At 45.5% G+C, this 20,590-nt stretch overlaps 1 protein-coding gene across 1 annotated transcript; it reads left to right on the forward strand.

Moving 5' to 3' along the window:
• The first annotated feature begins 50 nt into the window (after window positions 1–50).
• On the forward strand, window positions 51–18,942 carry TMEM39A (transmembrane protein 39A). The gene is made up of 9 exons (XM_002189681.7): window positions 51–190; window positions 10,644–10,837; window positions 12,358–12,580; window positions 13,895–13,978; window positions 15,383–15,525; window positions 15,978–16,320; window positions 17,130–17,317; window positions 17,805–17,925; window positions 18,423–18,942. Exons 2-9 carry the CDS (start codon window positions 10,725–10,727, stop codon window positions 18,654–18,656), a joined length of 1,449 nt encoding a protein of 482 aa, XP_002189717.1. The 5' UTR covers window positions 51–190; window positions 10,644–10,724; the 3' UTR covers window positions 18,657–18,942.
• Window positions 18,943–20,590: the final 1,648 nt, after the last annotated feature.

Here is a 20,590-nt window from a genome sequence, read left to right on the forward strand (position 1 = left end):
GCGGCGAGGTGGGTCTGCCCGGCGGGAGGGGGGACGCTCCGCGGGGCTCCCGCCGCCGTCGCCACCGCAGCCTCGTTCCCCCCGGGGGTTTTGCCGGGGATTGCCGGGGCTCGCCGCCGGGCCGCTGCCGCCGAAGGGGACGCCGCTGCCGGCTGATGTCCGAGCCGCGCCGCCGCCCGCGCTTGGATGTGTGAGTACCGGCGGTGTGCGGGTACCGGCGGTGTGCGGGTACCGGCGGTGTGCGGGTACCGGCCGTGTGCGAGTACCGGCCGTGTGCGAGTACCGGCCGTGTGCGAGTACCGGCGGTGTGCGGGTACCGGCCGTGTGCGAGTACCGGCCGTGTGCGAGTACCGGCCGTGTGCGAGTACCGGCGGTGTGCGGGTACCGGAGGTGTGCGGGTACCGGAGGTGTGCGAGTACCGGTGGATGTGCGAGCACCGGCGGTGTGCGAGTACCGGTGGATGTGCGAGTACCGGCCCCGCCGCTCCCAGGGCAGCGCCGCGCCGGGAAGCCGCGGCGACCCAGGCGGGCGGTGGGCTGCGACCGCCGGGCCCCCTCCGGAACCTGCTGTGTGTCTGTGTGGGAGTGAGTGGTGGGGAGCTTCTGCCGGGCTTGTTCCGTCCTGCTGGTAAGTTACGGCGTGTGGTCCCGGGCTTCTCCTTTGAGACAGTTCCTGCTGTGTTTGGGTTAAAGCAGGAGGTCCACGCACGCTGCTGGGAGCCGGGTGCTCTGTGGTAGGAGGGTTGAGGATTAAAGGTGCGGAAGTTCGGCTGGGGTCGCGGGAATGTGCGCTTTGGGCTTTTAAAGCGCCATCCCTACGTAACCAGTCCTGCAAGGGCACTGTCCTGTGGAAGATGAACAGCTGAGGCAATCTTCTGTAAGTCCAAGCAAATCCAACCCGCCATAAGGTATCGTTTCCAGAATGGATGTGGGTGCACATTTCTGTCACTGTTATTTTTTGTACTGCAGTGAAAATAGTGTATCAATCATTCTCCCTTATATAGGGTAGCAGTTGGGCACATGATTTTCCCTATTACGTGAGGCAGCTCCTTTGCTACTCCAGCATCATTTTAACATGTGAACGTACAGCAGAAACAGAGGCAGCTTTGTTTGCAGTCTCTGATTGCTCCTCATGCATGCTTTCCATTGTAAGTAAGGGGCCCCTCATGTCCCTGTCGTCTGTTATGACTGTAAATGGAGAAATGAGAGGTCTGTGTTACAAAGGGGTGAGTTACAAAATGTTTGGAGACAAGGCATCCCTTCTGTAACCATCCCTTCTGTAACCATCCCTTCTGTCTGTTACCTGGCTGTAATCAGAACAGATTTTCTGGGAGAGGGATGCAGTAGTACAGGGGTGGGACTGGAATGGCTCAGCTCCAGTTTCACAGGATGCTGAAGGCAGAGAACATCAGCCCTTTTTAACCCACAGTCTGCTCCATGGCTCACCTCCTGGCACTCCTGCTGTTGGGCTGTTTCTGACATTCATTTCTCCTTCCAGCTGCAGCTTTTGGAGTGCAGTCTCCTTCAGCCGAGGTACTTGGATGATACTCTGCTGGTAAAATCTGGGCTCACTGGTGTGTGAGCCTCTGGGGTTTGGGTTGAAACTTCATCTGCTCCTTGTTGTCCCCTATCTAACTGGAAGTTCTTCAGGTATAGATGCAGCTACTCCTTGTTTCTGTTCTTGAGCTTCTTTGCCTCGGGTTTTACTGCACAAACCAGCACAGCGGGTGATAATGTTTTCCAGGTTTGATTTATTTGGAACAACAGAGAAGCTCAGGTGATATCAGTGACACAGTGACCTGTGCTCAGCATGTACTCCTGATAGAACACCTGCATGCCTCCTGGCTTGCTCTTTGCAGACTTGCCAGCATTTGAGATCTGACTTTCAGAAGCTCTTGGGTGTCCACATTCCTGCTAATAGAGGTGTCTGTGCCACCTCAACCAAAGCATTCAAAATCATTAATAATATTGAAAATGCAGGGGTTTTATTTCTTACTTTTATATTTAGTCTTTCTGATTGTAACATTTTGCTTCCTACTTTGCAGTGCATGTTTCTATTCTGCTTGTAAGATGATAAATTCTTATAAAAACTTGTTGCATTATATAGATTAGCACCTTGCTGAATTGCTTGTTTTTCAGAGACACTAATGGCATTTACCACAGTAGATTCAGTGGTAGCTAAGGAAATAAAGCAATTATCATCTTGCTGGCCTGTCTGTATTAGCAACATTTGTGCTTGATGTATCATTGCCAATATAGGTGTACTGTTATGTAGTACTCAGAAGCAGACAGGCCTAATAATTTTTTTTTTGTCCATGCATTGTTCAGACATTCCTCTTTGTTCAGAAATTTTAGATTAAAAAATTAACTCCTGTATGTAGTGTTTGAAGGGGAAGCCCCACACCTTTCTGCTGGTTTTGAAACTGAGTAGCACTGAACACAAATCTTTCTCTGAAAGGATATGTAATGCAGATTGACTCAAACCTGGTTGTCATAAAACTTAACACCTTCTTTCTTTCTATAGGCACCAAATCTGGATGTGTGAGAATACAGCCAAGAGCAAACGTGCTAGAAATGTTTGTTAAGGTTGCTTTCAGTTTCCATGAGCATTCAGTTCAGAAACCAATTGGGCCACTCCGTACTCCTCAGTAGAGTTACAGTTGCTAAAATGGATGTGGTGGAAAGCAACAAGATAGTACCAATTCTGAGACCACCCTGCTCCTTAGTGTTTTCCCTGTGCCACAGAATCATGAAATGCTGTGAAATCATGAAGTTTTCTTGTGGCAGTTAAAATTGGAACTTTAGTCCATTTGTTTCTAACCCTAACACAGTTAGGTAAGTGGCATAGCTGTTAGCAGGTGGATTTTTAAAATCAGAGGTAAATCTGTAGTAGCTGTGTGACTTGGGAAAATAGCTCATTAGCTTTCACAAACTATCCTGGAAGATTTAATGCCATTTTTTGGGGGCTGTTGTCATTGGTGAGTTATTTCCAGCCTTTTCTTGACTTTTTTGGGTATTGCAAGCAAAAATGAGACTCCTGGTGAGAAGTGGGTATTATGCAACCTGGTTAGGAGAGCTATTCTGGAAGACCAAAGGTGCAGTGGCATCCTTTGGGGGGTTTGGAATTGTTGGTTTGAAGCAAAATTATCAGTAGACATCTGCAGCCCAGAAATACATATAAGGGAGCATGGATGCAGATTCAGACAGCTGGATTAGTCTCAGTATAATTAATTATACAAGGGATTAATGTATCCTATTGCATTTTTTCAATCTGCTGGGTTAGTTGCATGTAAACAGTCATACAAAATTTTGAGTCCTGCCTACCAAAGTCATGGAGGTTGAAGACTTACTGTTTTGTGGGGAATATTTATATCACCCGAACTTCTTGTTTAAGAGGCAAATAAAGGAGAATTGATGCATTCTCATATGTGGTTGATATTTTAATGCAAATTTATGATTTATAGAAATTACAATTTGTTTAAAATTCCCCACAATATTGTTGCTTTTCTGCAGTGTCAGGGATGTGCAAAATATTGTCTCACTGATACTTTCTGCTGTGAATCCCCATGTGATGACTTGGTGTAAGGCTCAAGGAAGTGGTTTTTAACTTGTGTTCTTCTTCATGAGTTCAAGCTCATTGCTACAGATGGCAGATGCCTGCCTTATTTTTAGCTATTTGAGGACAAATCAGAAAAATCTAGTGACTCCCCATGATTTGTCGTCATGGCTGATTTCCATTAAATTAAACATAGGGATTGGCAGAGGAACAAAACCAGCAGGAAAGCTGCTTCTGTTTGTTTTAAAAAAAGCTTGTCTAAAGTGCTAAAATAATACTGTAAAAAATACCCACTACTACATACAGAGACCCTTGGGAGGAGAAGTACTTGCTGAACAGTTTATCCTGTTTTGGGTAAGGAAACTGAGGTCTGTATTGGTAAAACAAGTTCCCTGGAAGTAGATTGAAGAGGAAAGATTAAAAAGCAAAAGATATCCTGGCCTGTGCCCAGGCCATTAGACTGCAGGTTTGTGTTCAAGGTTGGGGGCATAATGCCTATTTTGGTGGCTTGCTTGATGGAAAATTTTAAGATGGGCTCTTAAAGCATGAGCATCTTACATTTTTTTTCCTTCGTTTCCCCCCATCTGTAGTGATCTGTTTTGTTATGCATTTGCCTTGATATCTTGGGAAAAAAATTTCAGTGGCCATACCTAAAATTCCCTGACTTTCCCAGTTACTGCACATGGCATGGTATAATGGAGAGTGATCTGTAGCTGTGTTGTAGCAGAGCTGTGGCTATGCGTAATGTTTACTGAAGAGCTCTGGTGCAAGATGTACTTAGGAGTGAGTGCTTGTTGATAAATTGTATTACTGGCCAGCTTTGATAGCTTTGCCTGTGTTGTGTCTGCTGAAACACTGCCCTTGTGTTTCACTTCCCAACCAGCGTCCCCTTCTAAACAGAACTTCAGTTTCTATCAGTAAGGTGGAGTTGGAGTTAAAACTTCTGTGTTGTTACATACTCAGAGAACTGCCTGGCTCAGTAATTCTCTACAGCTCTTTAGTTTGGGCCTCTCACTCTGGATGAGGCTGGGCTTGATGTCCCTTTCCCCAGACAATTCAGAAGCATGGGAACTCTAGGACCAAAATAGACTGTGACCCAACTGGTCAGGCCTGCATTTCCCTCTGCTGCTGGAAAAGCTCAGCTTTGCAATTCTGTCTTGTTCTCACACAAGAACAAGCCAATGCTTTCTTTATTCCCAGATCCAATATTTGGCTGTGAGTGTTGCTGTATACATCAGAAGAAGCCAAAGAAAATGTTAATATCTTGGTGCTAGCTGTGTAATACTTGTTGACTTGGTGAGGAGTGTTGTTGGCCACTTGGAGCTGCTGAGCCTTGAGGGTCTTGCATTGTGGCTTTGTTTTGTTTGTTTGTTTTGCTTCCTTTTGGAATATAAATTCTCTTGTATTCATTCATAAAATTACTACAGTCATTCATTAAAGTTTTCCTAAGCGGTTTGTTTTGACCTGCTGCAGCAGTTAGTTGCACAAGATAATTATATGGTAATATAAGGTAATACTGTTTTATTACACCAGGAATTGTGGCTTTGTTCTTGTATTTGCCAGAGGTTTGTTTAGAGCACTTAGTGTGTGTCTCAACTTTCCTCCAAGTCACAAACACCTGAACTCGCCTATATTCTGAAGAGGACACTGTTGCCTGCATACCTCTGGAGATTTCTTCCTTGCACCCTCTAAAGTAAGGTCTTTGAGGGGATTTTTAGGGAATTTATAGGATTTCTCTGTTTTTAAAAATGGCTTTTTTAGTATCTTGGATGATTTTGTTTATCTGGAGTATTAAGAACTTAAATCTATGTCCTATACCTTAACATGCCTGCAAAATGAGCTGACTGAGCTTACTGCACTTTGAGAGGCTTTTCCTGAAAAACTTTTCTTTCCCGTTCCCATTTTTGTGTGGGGGTATTTGAAGTACTGTGGCAGCTACAAATGGCAGGTGCTGCTTTCCCCTTGTCTTAAGCTAAAATTTCTATTTTTCCCACTTGGCTTTCTGCTTAGCTCTAGTCTTACTTGCTGAAAACACTAGAAATAAGTCATACAGTACATATGCTGTTTGTTAATGCTTGCCATAATCTTGCTACTTCGACACTTTGGTTTTGGCATCTGTGTAGAGGACTGATAGATGGAGTCTCTTCAGCCAGAGTTGTGCTGTATCAGAAAAGCCTACACTGACATGGTCTTGGTAGGTTGGTTTTGTTTTCACATAGGAGGTTACTAGTCACTGAGTAAAAATTAGTCTTGCTGGTGCCCCAGCTGACAGTGATGATTCCCCACCCAGCTCTCCTGATAGATGGTGTTTGGGCTGCACTTCAGGGGGGTTTCTGCCTGTCTCTGTGCCAAATCCCCATATTAATCCATTGCTCTGTATGGCATGAGGGCTTGGAAAATGTGCTGACTTGGAGACCTCCCTCCTAACCGGTTTTGCCTCCCAGCTCTGGGCCAGGTGGCGGGTGTGTGCCTTTGGATCCAGCCAGAGTTGAAAGGTTGTGTTGACTTAGCACTGGGGCAGCTCTGTGCAAGCCAAATATTTAGCTTTCCATCTGATAACCTGTCGGTTGTTTCCTCCCTTGCAACAACCAAATGCTTATTTTATTCCCAGAGCAGTTGAGGCTTTCACAGAAGTTTTGTGTCTTTGTGGCTTCCGGTGTGGCAGATGTGAGGGTGCTGACAAGGTGGCCTTGTGACCAAGGCTTGGGTGCAGCCATCGCTGTTCCTTGGCTCTCTGGTGATTTTGTTTCTTTTTGGTGTTATATTGGGTGAGTCAATTACTAGCTTTGTGTCTCTTTTTCCAGCTGTCAAAATGGACTTTTGGTTTTGTTTTGGTTGGTTTTTATTTTAATTTAAATAAATAAATTAGAGGTTCACACTAAAAGGAAGTAAAAATAACCTATTGTAACTAGGACTCTCAAAGTTCAAAGGAAAACTTGTGTGATAATTTACAGATATTAGGATTGCTGGACAACTGCAAGTTTAGGGTTAGGCTGACCAACTGCAGTGAATTGAGTTGAAGACCTTAGCAACCAAGAGAGTATTCTAAGTTTCAGAAACTAATTGTGCTTTGTGTCAGTGCTCTGCAGCCATGTCATGGGGGTGGCTGGCTGCGCTTCCCTGCCAGGGAGTGCTGCACACGTGGCAGGTGTGTTTCCATAAAGCACGGACATCCTGCCTGGAAAGTTTTGCCAGGAGTGTCTGTATTCTGTGGAGGAGGCAGAGAGAGTCCCTCACCACAGAGGCCATGAGTTGCTTCACCTCCAGCTGTCATAGGCTTCCTCAGCAGGAAGAAGGTCGCTTTGAGATGGTGAGTTGCAGTGAGAGACCTGTGGTCTTCTTGTGCCACGTTGCACCAAGTGAGGATGGCCACGTTTCCTTTTCTGCTCTTGTGAGTAACTGGTGGTAGGACTTGTGGAGCCAAGGAGAGCCACTTGAATGTTTTCCAGCTCTCAGAGTTCTCATGTCTCCGTGCAGCAAGGTTCCCAACAGGACTGGAGAGGCTCAGAGTTTTCTTCAATTAAAAAATGTTAACACCATCAAAATAACTGACTGAGCTTTGTAGCATTTCCAGCGAAGAGATGGGGAACAGGCACACTTTCCATTCTGATGAGTCACTGACTCTCTGATGATTTGCCTCTTGAAAGAGCTGTTTGGGCGGCTGCTGCTGCAGAAACATGATTCTGAGTGATGGGCCTTGGTGAGCAGGACAGGGCTGCACACTGTTTCACCTCTGAATTGGTGAGTAATTAATCTGCCTAGCTTTTATCAGTAAAGTCTTGCACACAGCTGTGGTTCTTGCCTGCCTTGATCCTGCCACAATCCTGCCTCGTCAGGATAGCTGTAGAGCTGATGGGCAGGAAGGGTATCATGGCACAGAAAAAAAAAAAATTACCAAGTGCTTTCTGTGGTCTTAAAAGCAGGAACTGGAAATCAGAGCACCTGATGCTTTCTGTTTCTGGATTTTCTTGTAATTGTGTCACAAATTAAAGTTTTGTCTCTGTCCTGAAGCATGGTCTGCCCTAGGACCCAAGAGCTGTCCATACCCACATCTATTCCCTGTGTGTGGGCAGGACCACTGTCTGCTCTTGTGTAGCTGCTTTCCAGATTCTGCCTGTGTGTTTTTATGATGCCCACATCTGCCTCAGAGAGGAGGTCTTGGAGACTAGGTAATACTGGTTCTGAGGATTTGAGGATGAAGGGACTACAAGCATGTCACTTATTTTTTGAGGGAAATTGTAGGTGAATTGGAAAGAACAGTGTAGAATCACATTAATGGACTGAAGAGTCTTGTCAGGAAAAGCTTTTATCTTTCATTACTCACTTTTTCTGCATGACTCTATAAAATAAGATCACTGATGGGGTGGGGAATGCAAACAGAATAGAGCAGGGTGGATTCTTCATTAATACTTAATATGACTTGGAATATTATCTGTTGGTGTAAGGGGTTTATGGACACTTTTTCTTGTTTTCAAAGTAGAATCATGCCTTTGTTTATTAATTGAAAGCTATAAAAGTGCTTTTCCCCATGTCTTTCTCCTCAAAAAGGAGGGCTGTTGATTGGTTCAAGGCCAAGAAAAGCAGACTTAGAGACAATCTGATCTGTAATCTCAACTGCTTTGTTTAGCATTATCTGTGGAGCTTCAGTTTTGTGTGGCTAGTTTTACAAAATAAAAGCAAACAAATAAAGGAATGGTTCTTGGGCAGATTTTTGTCCAATAAACGCCTACCTAATTTGATCTAACTCCAGTAAAGTTATTTAAAACTTGGCTTGAGGAACTGCCCAGTCTATATGTTCATGAATCACCGTGAAAGGGCTTATTCAAGTGCATTTAAAATATGTGCACTGACATTAAGGATGGCTTCTTTCCATGGGCAGTTGTTTTTACTGGTAGAAACCTGCATTTTACTGGTTGGTAAAGCCAGGGGCTGGAATTGCGATTACTTCGTGTCCAAGTGTCTGTGTTGGTGAGTGTGTGAGGCATACTAATGGGGTGATACTAATGAGACCTGTTAAATTATTTACATGAATTTTTGAATGTGGTATAAAATACCTTCCACTGTTAATAGCACTAATTAGACCACCAACATATTGCATCCATTATCATAAATATCCTATAGGTCAAATCAGACCAATTGTTTCAGCTACCACAGGCACTGTTGTAGCTAAATTTGGCTTAAAACGGCTTTCAAGTATGTTCTTTTTGGGGGTTTTTCCTCATTTTTTTCCTTCAGTTTAGCTATTTATCAAAAGTGTCTGAATGCCTTAAGTGAATTCTGCATTGTTTGTTACTGCCCTTGCTCATCTTACACATGCAGGAGAATGTTCTTGTTTATATTTAATTCCTGAAATATAAATATTTCCAAATAAAACTCTAGAATATCCTAGGAAAAATCATCTGAAAAGTCTTCCTTGACAAGAAAAGTAAGGAAGGCCTCAGTCTCTGTTGTGTTGCTATTGGAGATATGAGAGTATTAAAGTCTGCCAAAACATACTATTTACCTGAAAACCAAAATTCTCCAATGTTTGCTCACCTTTCATGCATTTTCATATCTCCTTTTTATTTTTTTTTTCTCTCTCTCCTGGATCTCTGTTTTTCAGTGTGGTTTTTTTGGGTTTGGTTTGATTATTCCAACTGACTTTCATGTGCATATGCAGAAAGCATTCATCTTTGAAACATCTTGATTTTTGTTGAAAGTTTGAGAATTTTTATCCTGGTTTCAATCATGACAATTGTTTATTGGAGTACAGATGAAGGATGGGAAATTTTAATAAAGGTCAATTCTTTGAGGGAATTTTTTAGAGAAGTACTCCTGCACACTGTGTTCATGGTGACAGTCCTGTGACTCACTGAGAAAACTTCTGGCATTTCTGCCAGCTGTGATTTCTTAGGATTTTAAAGGAGGTGATGACTGAATTATAAATAGACCATAGGTTCCATCTGTACATTTCAAAGCTACATCTAGAGTTTCCCTTCCCACAGAAGATGTGTGTGCTTTTTTGGCCCCTGGGTTGGTTCTGGCTATTCTGTTTTTCCAAAATAGCAGCTGATTTAGACTCCAGGCACACAGACACACCAAAGTCCTTGTAGTGACTTACTCACTTGGTGTCTTGTTCCTGTACAGCACACATGGACTCCAATTCAGTCCTTCACTCCCTTATGTCTGCTGTGTTTCCATTGGAAACTTTCCTGACTGCCAAAATCCTTGCAGTGTCACGTGAGAGACCAGTGAAATAGAAGAAAAATTGTATGGGAAGTGATAAAATCTGTGCCAGAAATTACAGTATTGTTTCTTATATTCTGAGTTGCCTAGCCTCTCTCATACTAGTTCATTTTAAGGACTTGATAGATTTAAGTGTGTCATTAAAAATAAATAGGTAAATAAATACGTACAAGTTTGCTTCTGAATTATTTTTCTTTTCAGGGCTGGGTTATGCGATTGCCCATATGTGCATTTGAAGTACATGCATACATGTGTGTTTTGCTGAATTTTCTGCTAATTAAACCCACTTTTAAATGGATGTATTACCTTGGTGTCATCTGGGCATTCTTAGCACGGAAGGGAGCTGAACGATGCAGTTTCCTTCAAGGACACCAGTCTGTCTGTTCATAGCTCTGCCAGAGGGTGTCCAAATTACCTACCAGCATCAGAGCCTGGCAAGTAATATGCTGGGTGCCTAAAAAGAGCTGTGAAGCTGTAGTAGCTCAACCGCAACACGGAGAGGGCTCTTCCCAGGTTTGCCTTTGAAATGAAGCACACATTTGTGTTGTCTCCAGCTCTGGAGATGCTCAGTGGTGCTTTCCAGCCAGCAGTAAGTGCTGTCAGTCATTGATGGCTAATGTTTAGAGACACAGTGTCAGTGGTGTGTAGTACTACTACAGTGGTGTTCATTCTGGGTGTGCAAGAAGACAGTGACCTGCTGCCATTGAAGTGGCACAGTGGTTTAGAGTGTTAATAGCTGTCCCACAGGGCTCTGCGTGTATGAGAATGGCTTCCTTCTGCATGAATTTGCTTGGCTGGAGTGTGAACTGGGTGAGTGTTACCAGCAGTTTAAAGCTTAAGTGATGTTTCTGCCTCCTTTGCAGATTTGGGAAGGCTTTTGAATCGTTGTCTGGGTGTTGGGGCACAGCCTGCTGGAGGCACTGGAAGTGGACTGGTTCCTGGTCATGCCCGGTGGAAGGAGGGGACCCAGCCGGCAGCAGCTAAGCCGTTCAGCTTTGCCTTCTCTCCAGACTCTGGTTGGTGGGAGCTGTGGAAACGGTACTGGTTTGAGAAACAGGTGAGGACAAAGGCGGGGTTGTTGAGACATCTGTGGCTAAGACAGCACTGAAAGCAAGGAGCCTTGATCCACCCTGAACCCTGTGTGGGGCACGGCTTTGTGGTGAAAGTGAGCCACTGGGAGAGGGGAACCTTCAGCCCTCCACTGTGGCATTATGAGATGGCTCATCCAAGAGGGAACAAGTCTTGCGTGACGCACCTCTTCCAGTTTCTCTTCTCAGCTCTGCTGTGGTACATGCTTCTCTCTACAGCCTCTCTTTTGACTTCATGCCTTAAAACCAGCCCCATGGAGGGGATTGTGGAAGTGGTCTCAGCCCCCCTTCACCACTCACTGTGGTCACAAGAGCCAGGGGTGGAAATCAGACAGTGCTCCATTTGTCTTTCCTGCAGCAGTTTCCAGAGCAGTGAGTCCTAGCAAGAGACGAGTCCTTGTCTTGCTCGCTTACCTTCGCTGCCCTGGGGAATTAGTGTGATACAGCTGTGACTCCTCCTCCTACATAATAGAAAGGCAGGGCAGGAGGATGCCCATATTCTATTTTAGATCTGCTGGTTGCAGATGAAACTAATTCTCATGGTAAATATGACCTGCATTTTCTGGGGAAGTTGGGGGCTGAAACAGGAACACATACATGCAAGTAACAGTGAGATTACCACATTTGGTATAAAAACTGAAAGGGCCCAGCATTACTTCTTTCCATAAAAAGTTGGCAGACTAGAGAAGCTATTTGCTGCATGCTGGGGCCCTGGTATAGATTTATTCTGACAGAGTAGAGCAATCCAAGCCACTTAACTTTGGCCTTTACAGACTTCTCTGTCAGGGGCAGAGGGACAGATAGCACACTTTGAGCTTCTTGAGAAGGAAATGACTGTTGAGACTGTGGAGTCAGGGCCCCAGGGTCCTGGGAGAGTGTTGCTTATCTGGTTTCAGTCAGACATAGCATAGTTTCTCCACCAGTATGCCAGAGCTTTTAGTATTTGTAGCCTCCCCTGAAAGCTAGAAAAGAAGGAAGTGTGAGAACACTTGAGAGGTTAGCCTCTAGGAGGTGTCTGAACTACTCCATTCCATTTTTAGTTACTCCTCTTTTTAAAAGAGGAACTATGAACAAGAAAGACAATGGGCACTTTGCCATGCTGGAGGAGGAGGATGGGTGCTTCTGTAATGTCCTGGTGATGGGTGGAAAGAGCCCATATTAAGTGTTGGGTGTAGTACAGAGTCCTTAATAATTTTTGCTCTGTATGTCTGCTCCTCAGTCTGCAAGTTTACTGAAATATTGCTGGGCATGTCACAGCACTTCTGACAGATCCAGCTGTCATCCAGAAAAATTCTGGATAAGGGTTTTGTCTGAGCTAAGATGATGGAGTTCACCACCAGCCTCATTTCAGAAATAGAAATGCAAGACTGCTGTCACCTCTCCCCTAGTAATGCCCAGTCTCAAATTCACAACCTCAAGCACACTATCCTGGAAAATATCAGAGATGATGTAGAATGTTTACCAAGTAAGTGATGTCCATCTGCTTCAGGAATGGTAGTGCCATCAGCCTGTCAGCACCTCCGATCACAGCGCTGATTACTCCAGAGCCTGTGCGTCACTGCCGGATCCCTGAACTGCCATTGGATGGGAGCCTTCTCTTTGAATTCCTGTTCTTCATCTACCTTCTGGTAGCCCTCTTCATTCAGTACATCAACATCTACAAGACTGTCTGGTGGTACCCATACAATCACCCTGCTTCCTGCACCTCACTGGTGAGTTCCCCAGCAAGTGCCATCACTTGGGCTTTTTCATTGCACAGCTTCTTTTCATGCTTCTTCAGTCCAGGAATCACCAAGCATTTGACATTAAGGAAGTGAATGAGAGTTCACATGCACCCCCATCAGTCAGGGCCATGTCATCACCCATTTTACAGGGCAGAAAAGACATGGCAGGAGAGAGGAGTCAGCAGGACTCCTTCAGGGGAAATTTATTGCACATGTTTGCATGGTCTAGCTAGCCCCTAGGGTTTGACACAGAGTTGAGACTCCAGGAACTGTCTCGTGCTGTGAGTGCCCCTCGCCAGTCAAAACAACAGAGTCTGAGAGAAGGAAGATGTGCAGATTTTTCTTGGGATCCCACAGCAGGTCAGCAGCACAGTTGGTGAGGGGATCAGATCCTCAGCTTATGTAAAGCTCTCAACCTCCCTGGTTTCAGTGTTCTTGCTGTCCCGATAAGCTGCCTTTGAGCCAGTGAGCCTCACGTGAGCAAAGCCAACCTGTCCTAAAGGCTGCTTGGAAGCACGAGGTGGTCCCTCAGCTACCTGTACCGACAGGTGGTGCTGGTGTTCCAGCCGCCAGCCTCCTGCTCAGCTCTGCCCTGCTGGACATGGCTGGCTTAGAAGTAAAAGCATTCTGTTTGGGGCTCCCTATCCGGCAGGGTTTAATGGTCGTTTGGTTAATCCCATCACAACTCAAGCATTTTTTTTTACAATGTCCTTGAAGTACCAAAACCAGCAGTATTCAGAGTCCACTAACTCCTCTGGCCAGAATATATTGGATGGCTTCACTGAAAAGCTGTAAGAGCTATGTCTGACTTGATGCAGCTAGAGAACTTAATGGCCAATCAAGATGAGGTTTCTCAGATCAGCTTGGTTTCATCAGGAAGCACTGGTTGCTACAGACCATTTTTGAGATCAAGAAGGAAGGTGAGCTGCTATGCTCACTCTGGACTCCGGTTTGGCTGCCCTTTGTCTGGTGTTTAGGGGCTTTTCTGTGGAGAACCTGCATCCTGTTCTTCATGGTAGGATTCTGGCCCCAAAAATACCTGCCTGAATGGTGGGTTTGTTTTGTTTTCTGTGGAAACCTCTTCATGGGAAGGAATCTCCCTGTGGAGGAGATCTTGCTTCTGGAGATGTTCCTGTGTTGCTAATGTTTATTGCTTTTCCTTCATCCCTAATAGAGAGATTTGGAGAATGCTTATGTGAGGTCCTAATGTACTCTCCAGCAGCCAGCTTTCTAGTCCCACCCCATCTGGGTGGTTTTGGAGTCCCTTTTCCTGGTGAAGACCTTTTTTCTTTCCTCCTTCAGAATTTTCACCTCATTGACTACCACCTGGCGGCGTTCATCACAGTGATGCTGGCACGGAGGCTGGTGTGGGCCATTATCTCTGAGGTAACATTCCCACTGTTCCCTCTCCTGCCTGTAGAACTTGCTGTAGAACATGGTCATCCATGGCCTAAAAAAAATCTGCAGGTTGGAAGGCTTCTTCCCTCAGAAGAGTGTGGGTGTTAAGGACTAAGATTTTGAGGGTGCCCTTCTGCCTTGGAGTTTTGTCCTTGAGACCAGTCACGTCCTGTAGTATCGGGTAGCTCTGGTTGCTCTGCTGGGAGGAGATTAAATGGTCCCACTTGCTTCTTTATCTCTGCAGGTACAATACTGTACCCCACTATCTCATGATGGAGAAGTGTCCAGGAGACTTGCAAGTCAGGTAGCAAAAAGGCTAACAGGGAGGTTGGCCAAGACAAGAAGAATGAACAGGAGCTCAGATGGGGAAGGGTCAGGAGGAGGATGCCTGACTACACTGAAGTGAAATAGGAATACTGGTAGAACTGCTTTTCCAGTCCTGATTACTCATTAACTTAGACTCTGGTCATGTCACCACAGATTTTGAGACATTCTCTGTGTCTGTGGGAGCAGAACCAAGCCAAATTAGGTCTCTGTAAAAGGTCATTTTCAGGAAAATAGAAGTTTTGTCCACTGAAATGGTTAATACAACTCTAGGCTAAGCAACTAAGCACTGTTTAAAAATTAGTAAATTAAATAAAAGAACAGTTATGTCCTGTTGAATAGATAAGTGGAGAAGGTGGGAACCCTGAAGGTCTATTTTCAACTGATTCCTTCCATTTTCATTTATGGTCACATCCTCCATACAACTTGCCATAGACTGAAATTCCTCCATTGAAATCTTCCATGCAGGTTATTGAGCATCCCATGTACTGGCTCTAACCCTTAAGAATCTTTTCATAATTCAGTTTTCTTCTCTCTGGAGATTGGATCAGGCTTTCTTTCTTTTCTCCTCACTACACTGCAGCCTGCACATCCAATAGAGCTAAATTATGGAAATCTGGGTTTGGGATTGACAAAGTGCACATCTTTTCTTCCCTCAGCTACGAACCGTGGCCTTTCACAATGCTGAGACCTGATCCTTCTAAAGAAAAGAAAGAGAGGAAATGGGTTTCAGGCCATCCTGGACTATGATCAGAGCAATACGGGACTTGAGCAAAAATATTTTTCTGCTTTGCAGCTCTGAATTTTTTCTTCAGAGGTCCTATTCTAGTCATGCCCCACAAGTTGTAATTATTTGAATCTTTTGGATCCGGTCAATCATTAATAAAATTGAAGGCATTTGTGTTTGTAAGAGAATCGGTTTCCTGCTTCTGAGAGGAAGAGGGCAGCTATCCCTCTTCCAGTACCTCCCGGCACCCCTCTCCCTGCTCCGCCTCCACAGGCATCCCTTGTGCTCATCTTCTAGCACTGGTTGTTCAGGACTGCTGAGTGTTCCCTCTCCGTTTGCAGGCCTCTCAGGTGGGTGCAACATCACTGATGCGCTACATGGTGCGCCTGGTGCTGCTCACCCTCTGTGGATGGGTGCTCTGCTGGACTCTGGTCAACCTCTTCCGCAGCCATTCTGTTCTCAACCTTCTCTTCCTGGGCTACCCGTGAGTGACACCACTTTGAGCCTTCTGGGCAGGGGGGGCACAGCTGCTTGGGGGTGCCATGAGCCACCATGGGAAGCAGAGTGCTGACTGCAATGTCTCCTCGATTTAGGATTAAAAAGGAAGCAGGAGTGGCTGGGGGATGGTGTGAGGAGGTGGCACCGAGCTGATGAAGTGAATTGCCTCAGCTGCTGTTTGTGTGAGGGGCCTTTACTGCCACTTGAAAGCTGAGCCTTTGGGATTGTTGGTTCTACAAATGGGATTTTAAATAAGTTCTCTGCACAGGTGGTGAAACTGCAGCCTCTGGCCTTTCAGTGGAGAGGCTTTTAGCTTCTGGAGTCAGGGTTCCTATGTGCTGTCACTCTTGTCAGGTCCAGTATCTGTTGGGGAGGTGTCCCCTGCTCCCTGTTGGGATGGCTATTATTACAGCCATTTTTTTCTTTCCTTCATGGCAGGTTTGGTGTCTACGTCCCTCTGTGCTGCTTCCACCAGGACAGCAGAGCACAGCCTCTACCTGCAGACTGTGGTTACTTGGTACAGGACCAGGTGGCGGATGATGGGGCTTCAGCTGTCAGCAGCCTGGTCAAAGACTTCTTCTCGCTTCTGTGGGAATCCCTGAGAGAACAGTTCAATAATCCTACGTCCATCCCCACCCACAGCTGCCCCCTTTCCCCAGATCTTATCCGCAATGAGGTGGAGTGCCTAAAAGCAGACTTCAACCGCAGGATCAAGGAAGTGCTCTTCAACTCTCTCTTCAGTGCCTACTATGTGGCATTCCTGCCACTGTGCTTTGTGAAGGTAGCTGTTGTCTGGCTCTCTCTGTGCCCCTGCCCACTGTCTCCTTCTGAATGTTGTGTGAACTGCTGCCAGGCCAGATTCCTGGTTAATCCCCCTTTTCTCTGTCTCCCCTTTGGCAGCCCGGATAGTGGAGCATGGCTGCATCCGGAGTGCACTAGTACTGCTCCTGGTTGGCAGATAGGTATTGCCATAAATGTGATGCACCTCTAGTCCCATCACCCCACTTACTAACTCCCCTTCTCCCACCCCCTGTCCTAGGCAGATGGATAGCTGTGTTCTTCCTAGAAAAGAGAACCTGTTGTTACCCGTCTCAGATCCAACATCGTGGCTTTTGAGTGCTTGGATCAGAGGCTTTGGTGGTCAGCCTGTCAGAGCCAACTAGGATGCTTGGCAAACTAAATCCAAGAACCTCTTGTCAGTCTGGGGGTTACATTTTTTCATCTGTCATTTCTCTAACTTGAATAAGCTCCAGTTTGTGCAGAGAAATGGGCAGGGCTCCACAATCCATGTAGCAGTCCTGGTGCAATTGGTGGTCCTGGGGCAGTTCCGTGGCAAGCAAACTGCCTTGTTACCTGCTGCTGGAGGAGGAGATGCACCAGCTGCAGCATCATCCCCTGCCCTTTCTCCTGCAGCTCAAGAAGGAAGCCTTGAGTGCCTCCTAAGCTGTAACCCTCCGAAATCACCGGTCCAAAAGCGCATGCCTGTAACGTGTGGTGTGGGTCTGCTGGATGCACATGCAGTATGTCCCTTGTCATTCCTCCTTCTGCTTTGTGACAGTGGTACCAAGTTCTTGTCTGGTCTCTTTGCAGAGCACCCAGTACTATGACATGCGCTGGTCCTGTGAGCACCTCATCATGGTGTGGATCAATGCCTTTGTCATGCTCACCACGCAGCTGCTGCCTCCCAAGTACTGTGACCTGCTCCACAGGTCTGCCGCCCACCTCGGCAAGTGGCAGAAACTAGAACACGGCTCCTACAGCAATGCTCCACAACACATGTGAGTGTGGGGATGGGCAGGGCTTGGCATGCCTAGCAAGGGGCTGAGATGCTCCAGTGGATGGGCAAATACCAGCAGGGTTTATCTGCTGAGGATGTGTCTCCACTCCCCTGCAACTACTAGCCTCATTCACTCAAAACAGAAATGGCTGCTCTAGAGAACTGTCTGAGCTCCTCCAGTCACTGCTGGATCCTTCACAGAAAGAAATGCTGAGATTCTTCTTGGCCACTGGAGAGTATCTTGAGCAGAGGCAGGCAGTGGCCCCCTCCACTGCAAGTTCTTGCACTGGGAGCCATTTGTTCATATTAGAGTCCATTGGATGGGCTTGTGATCAACACTCTGTGCTTTTCCAGTGGGAGCTAGGCCATGACCTAATGGCAGAGGCTTTGATATTTTTCAAGATGCAGTCCATTCCTGGGAACCCTCATTCTGGGGATTGGGGGGTTGGGAGCACAGATAGTAACATTCTGGCATTGTTTCCCCACAGCTGGTCAGAAAACACAATATGGCCACAGGGAGTTCTGGTGCGACGGAGCCGGTGCCTGTATAAAGCAGTTGGGCCTTACAACGTAGCAGTGCCTTCAGACGTGTCCCATGCCCGCTTTTATGCAAGTATCTCTTATCTTGCTTGGTGCCTTACGACTGTGGGAGGGAGGAGAGGCTCAAACCCAGCTGCAGCAGAGCAGACTGTGCAGGAGAGTTCAGTGTTCCATGACAGGCTGGTGCTGCTGAGCAAAATACATCTTGGCAGCAGTGGGGCTTTCCCATTCTGTCTTACAGTGACCTCTGGGCAAGATGGGAACCATGGCTGAGGTGACACGTCTCTCCCATCAGGCAGTGGCATTCCCCTGCGAGGAATGGGAATTTCCCTTTCAGGGAAATGGGAAAGTGTGTCCAGCAGGCCAATAGGTTTATTTCACCCATTTCCCCTTCTCAAGCAAAATGCCACTTCTCCATGCCTTTTTTTTACTGTTTTCCCTAAGCAGCAGCTAATGATGGCTGGAGTACAAACATTGCTTCTGCCCAGCTTTATGTCCATATTCCTCATCACTAAAACCCAGCAAGAAATGACAGAAACCTCTCGTTCTTCACTCTTTCCCTGCAGTTCCTCTTTCACCGTCCCTTACGGCTGCTCAACCTGCTGATTCTCATCGAAGGCAGTGTGGTCTGCTACCAGCTCTACTCCCTGCTGCGCTCAGAGAAGTGGAACCACACCCTCTCCATGGCCCTCATCCTCTTCTGCAACTATTATGTCTTATTTAAGCTCCTCCGGGACCGGATAGTATTAGGCAGGGCATACTCCTACCCACTTAACAACTATGGACTCAAGGCACACTAGGCTGGCCAGACGTGTACCCCTTCTCTTCCTCATCCCACAGGGCAGGGAGGGAACCTCAGAAAAAAAATATTTTCGTACAGTTCTATTTTTTTCTTGCGACGTTTATAAATATTTAAAATATTTTATATTTTGTATACTATTGTTTTTGTGGGGTGGGAAGGGAACCAGTGGCAATTAAATGTCACCTTATAAACAAGGTGTTATTTTATATATATATATATATTAAAAAAAAATCCATGTGTATATACCGTATATCTATACCCATACATATATTTGTGTGAAGCAACAGGATTGTGTGTGTGGTCACTGTGTCTGCTTTGCTCACAGAACTGCTGGTAACTAGGAACAGGTCTGCTGTAGAATTTGGATAAACTAACAGCCAGGGGGAAAAAAGGAAAGACAGAGGGCTTTCACCAGGATGAGTACAGTTTATTTTAGTGACCTCAGTACTAGGAAATTCTTGCACTGGAAATGTGCATTGATGAGATATGTTTAGGCAAAGGGAGGAAGCAGTATTAGTGTCAGCCAGTAAAAACTCAGTTCTTCCTTCTTCCCACTGTTAGAAGGATGCAGGTATTTTTAAGAAATGTTTACTTTGGCCTCTCTCCTCCTAGCAACCTGAGCTCCCTCACCATGCCCACAGAATGAACTAAATTAGAATTTTAGAGTAGCATATCATTTAGAAAGGGATTTGAAATAAATAGCTTTATCTAGTAGGATTGTAATTGAATATTTTAGACACTCATCTCTTTAATTCCTTGAGTAACACCATTGAATTAGGAAATACTCAGCTATTTCCTTCAAGCAGTAGTGTTCCTAACTGAAATTTATTCTTGTGAAACTCTTACCAACCAACTCCCTTATTGCTAAGCAGTACATTTCAGCAGTTTCATTGTAATTGATGTTGGTAGTGTTAATAACTTATCATTAATAATACAGGAAATACTTTGCTTTGAGACTGTTCTTCCTAAAGCTGAGCTATACTAGACTCCAGTGAAAAAACAGTTGTGGCAGTATCCCATTCAAGACAAAAAGCATTTCAACCATAAAATTAACTGTGCATGCTGGTGACAGCTGATGGTAAAAGCTGATGTTTTAACTCAGGTAATTAAGCAGGGGACAGCAATGCAATGTTCTTGCATTCAGATGCCATCTGACAACTTCAGCCATTAGTGAAGTGCTAGCTCTGGTTAAGGAGTATGGGAAAAAATTCTGAAACTACTGAGTTTGGGAGAAATTGCAACTACTTTCTGTTTCTTCTTTCCTTCCAAGATATGTAAGAATTCAGTGATCTCTTCTGTCTGTAGGATAGCTGCTCCAGCAGCCTGATCACAATTCCAGGATGCCTGATAATGTAGGCAACAGGAGATGCCTCTGAGCATTCACCCCAAAAGGAACACAAATGCTTAGGTTTAGTTACTCCTAAGCCTTTCCTTTCACATGGTCCTAATGTTGCTGGCAGGACAAAGGTACTAGGGAATTTACAGTCTGGAGCCTTTCAATAAAACAACATGGTGGCTTACAGCCATGTCATGCTGTATGTAGTAATCCATGTCTATCTTGATTACTCTAGGAAGTAATTTAAAGATAAGAGAAGGCTGGCTTCTTATCTAGAGCAGGCTCTTTTGCTCTTTGTGCAACACCTTTCTTGCATCCAGCTTCAATTTTGCAGTAGCTCAGTAGCATTTCCTACAAATTCCACCTGTTACTAATAGCTGGTTCAGCATCCCTTGAACAGTATTTCAAAGCATTATCCAGTGGTTTCTACCATTTGGACACCTAGATTATAGTAGGCTTAAACATAAGCAACCAGCAGGAGAAAAGAGGGTCTTCAAGGCTTAGCTTGGGAAATGGAGATGTGCAAAAGAAAGCCAGAACATTGCACCAGGGCTTTGGGGTGGAGTCAGGGAGGGTTCATGGTGTGGCTTTTCCTC

The sequence above is a fragment of the Taeniopygia guttata genome, chromosome 1 (assembly GCF_048771995.1).
Source record: "Taeniopygia guttata chromosome 1, bTaeGut7.mat, whole genome shotgun sequence".
In the NCBI taxonomy this organism is placed as follows: domain Eukaryota; kingdom Metazoa; phylum Chordata; class Aves; order Passeriformes; family Estrildidae; genus Taeniopygia; species Taeniopygia guttata.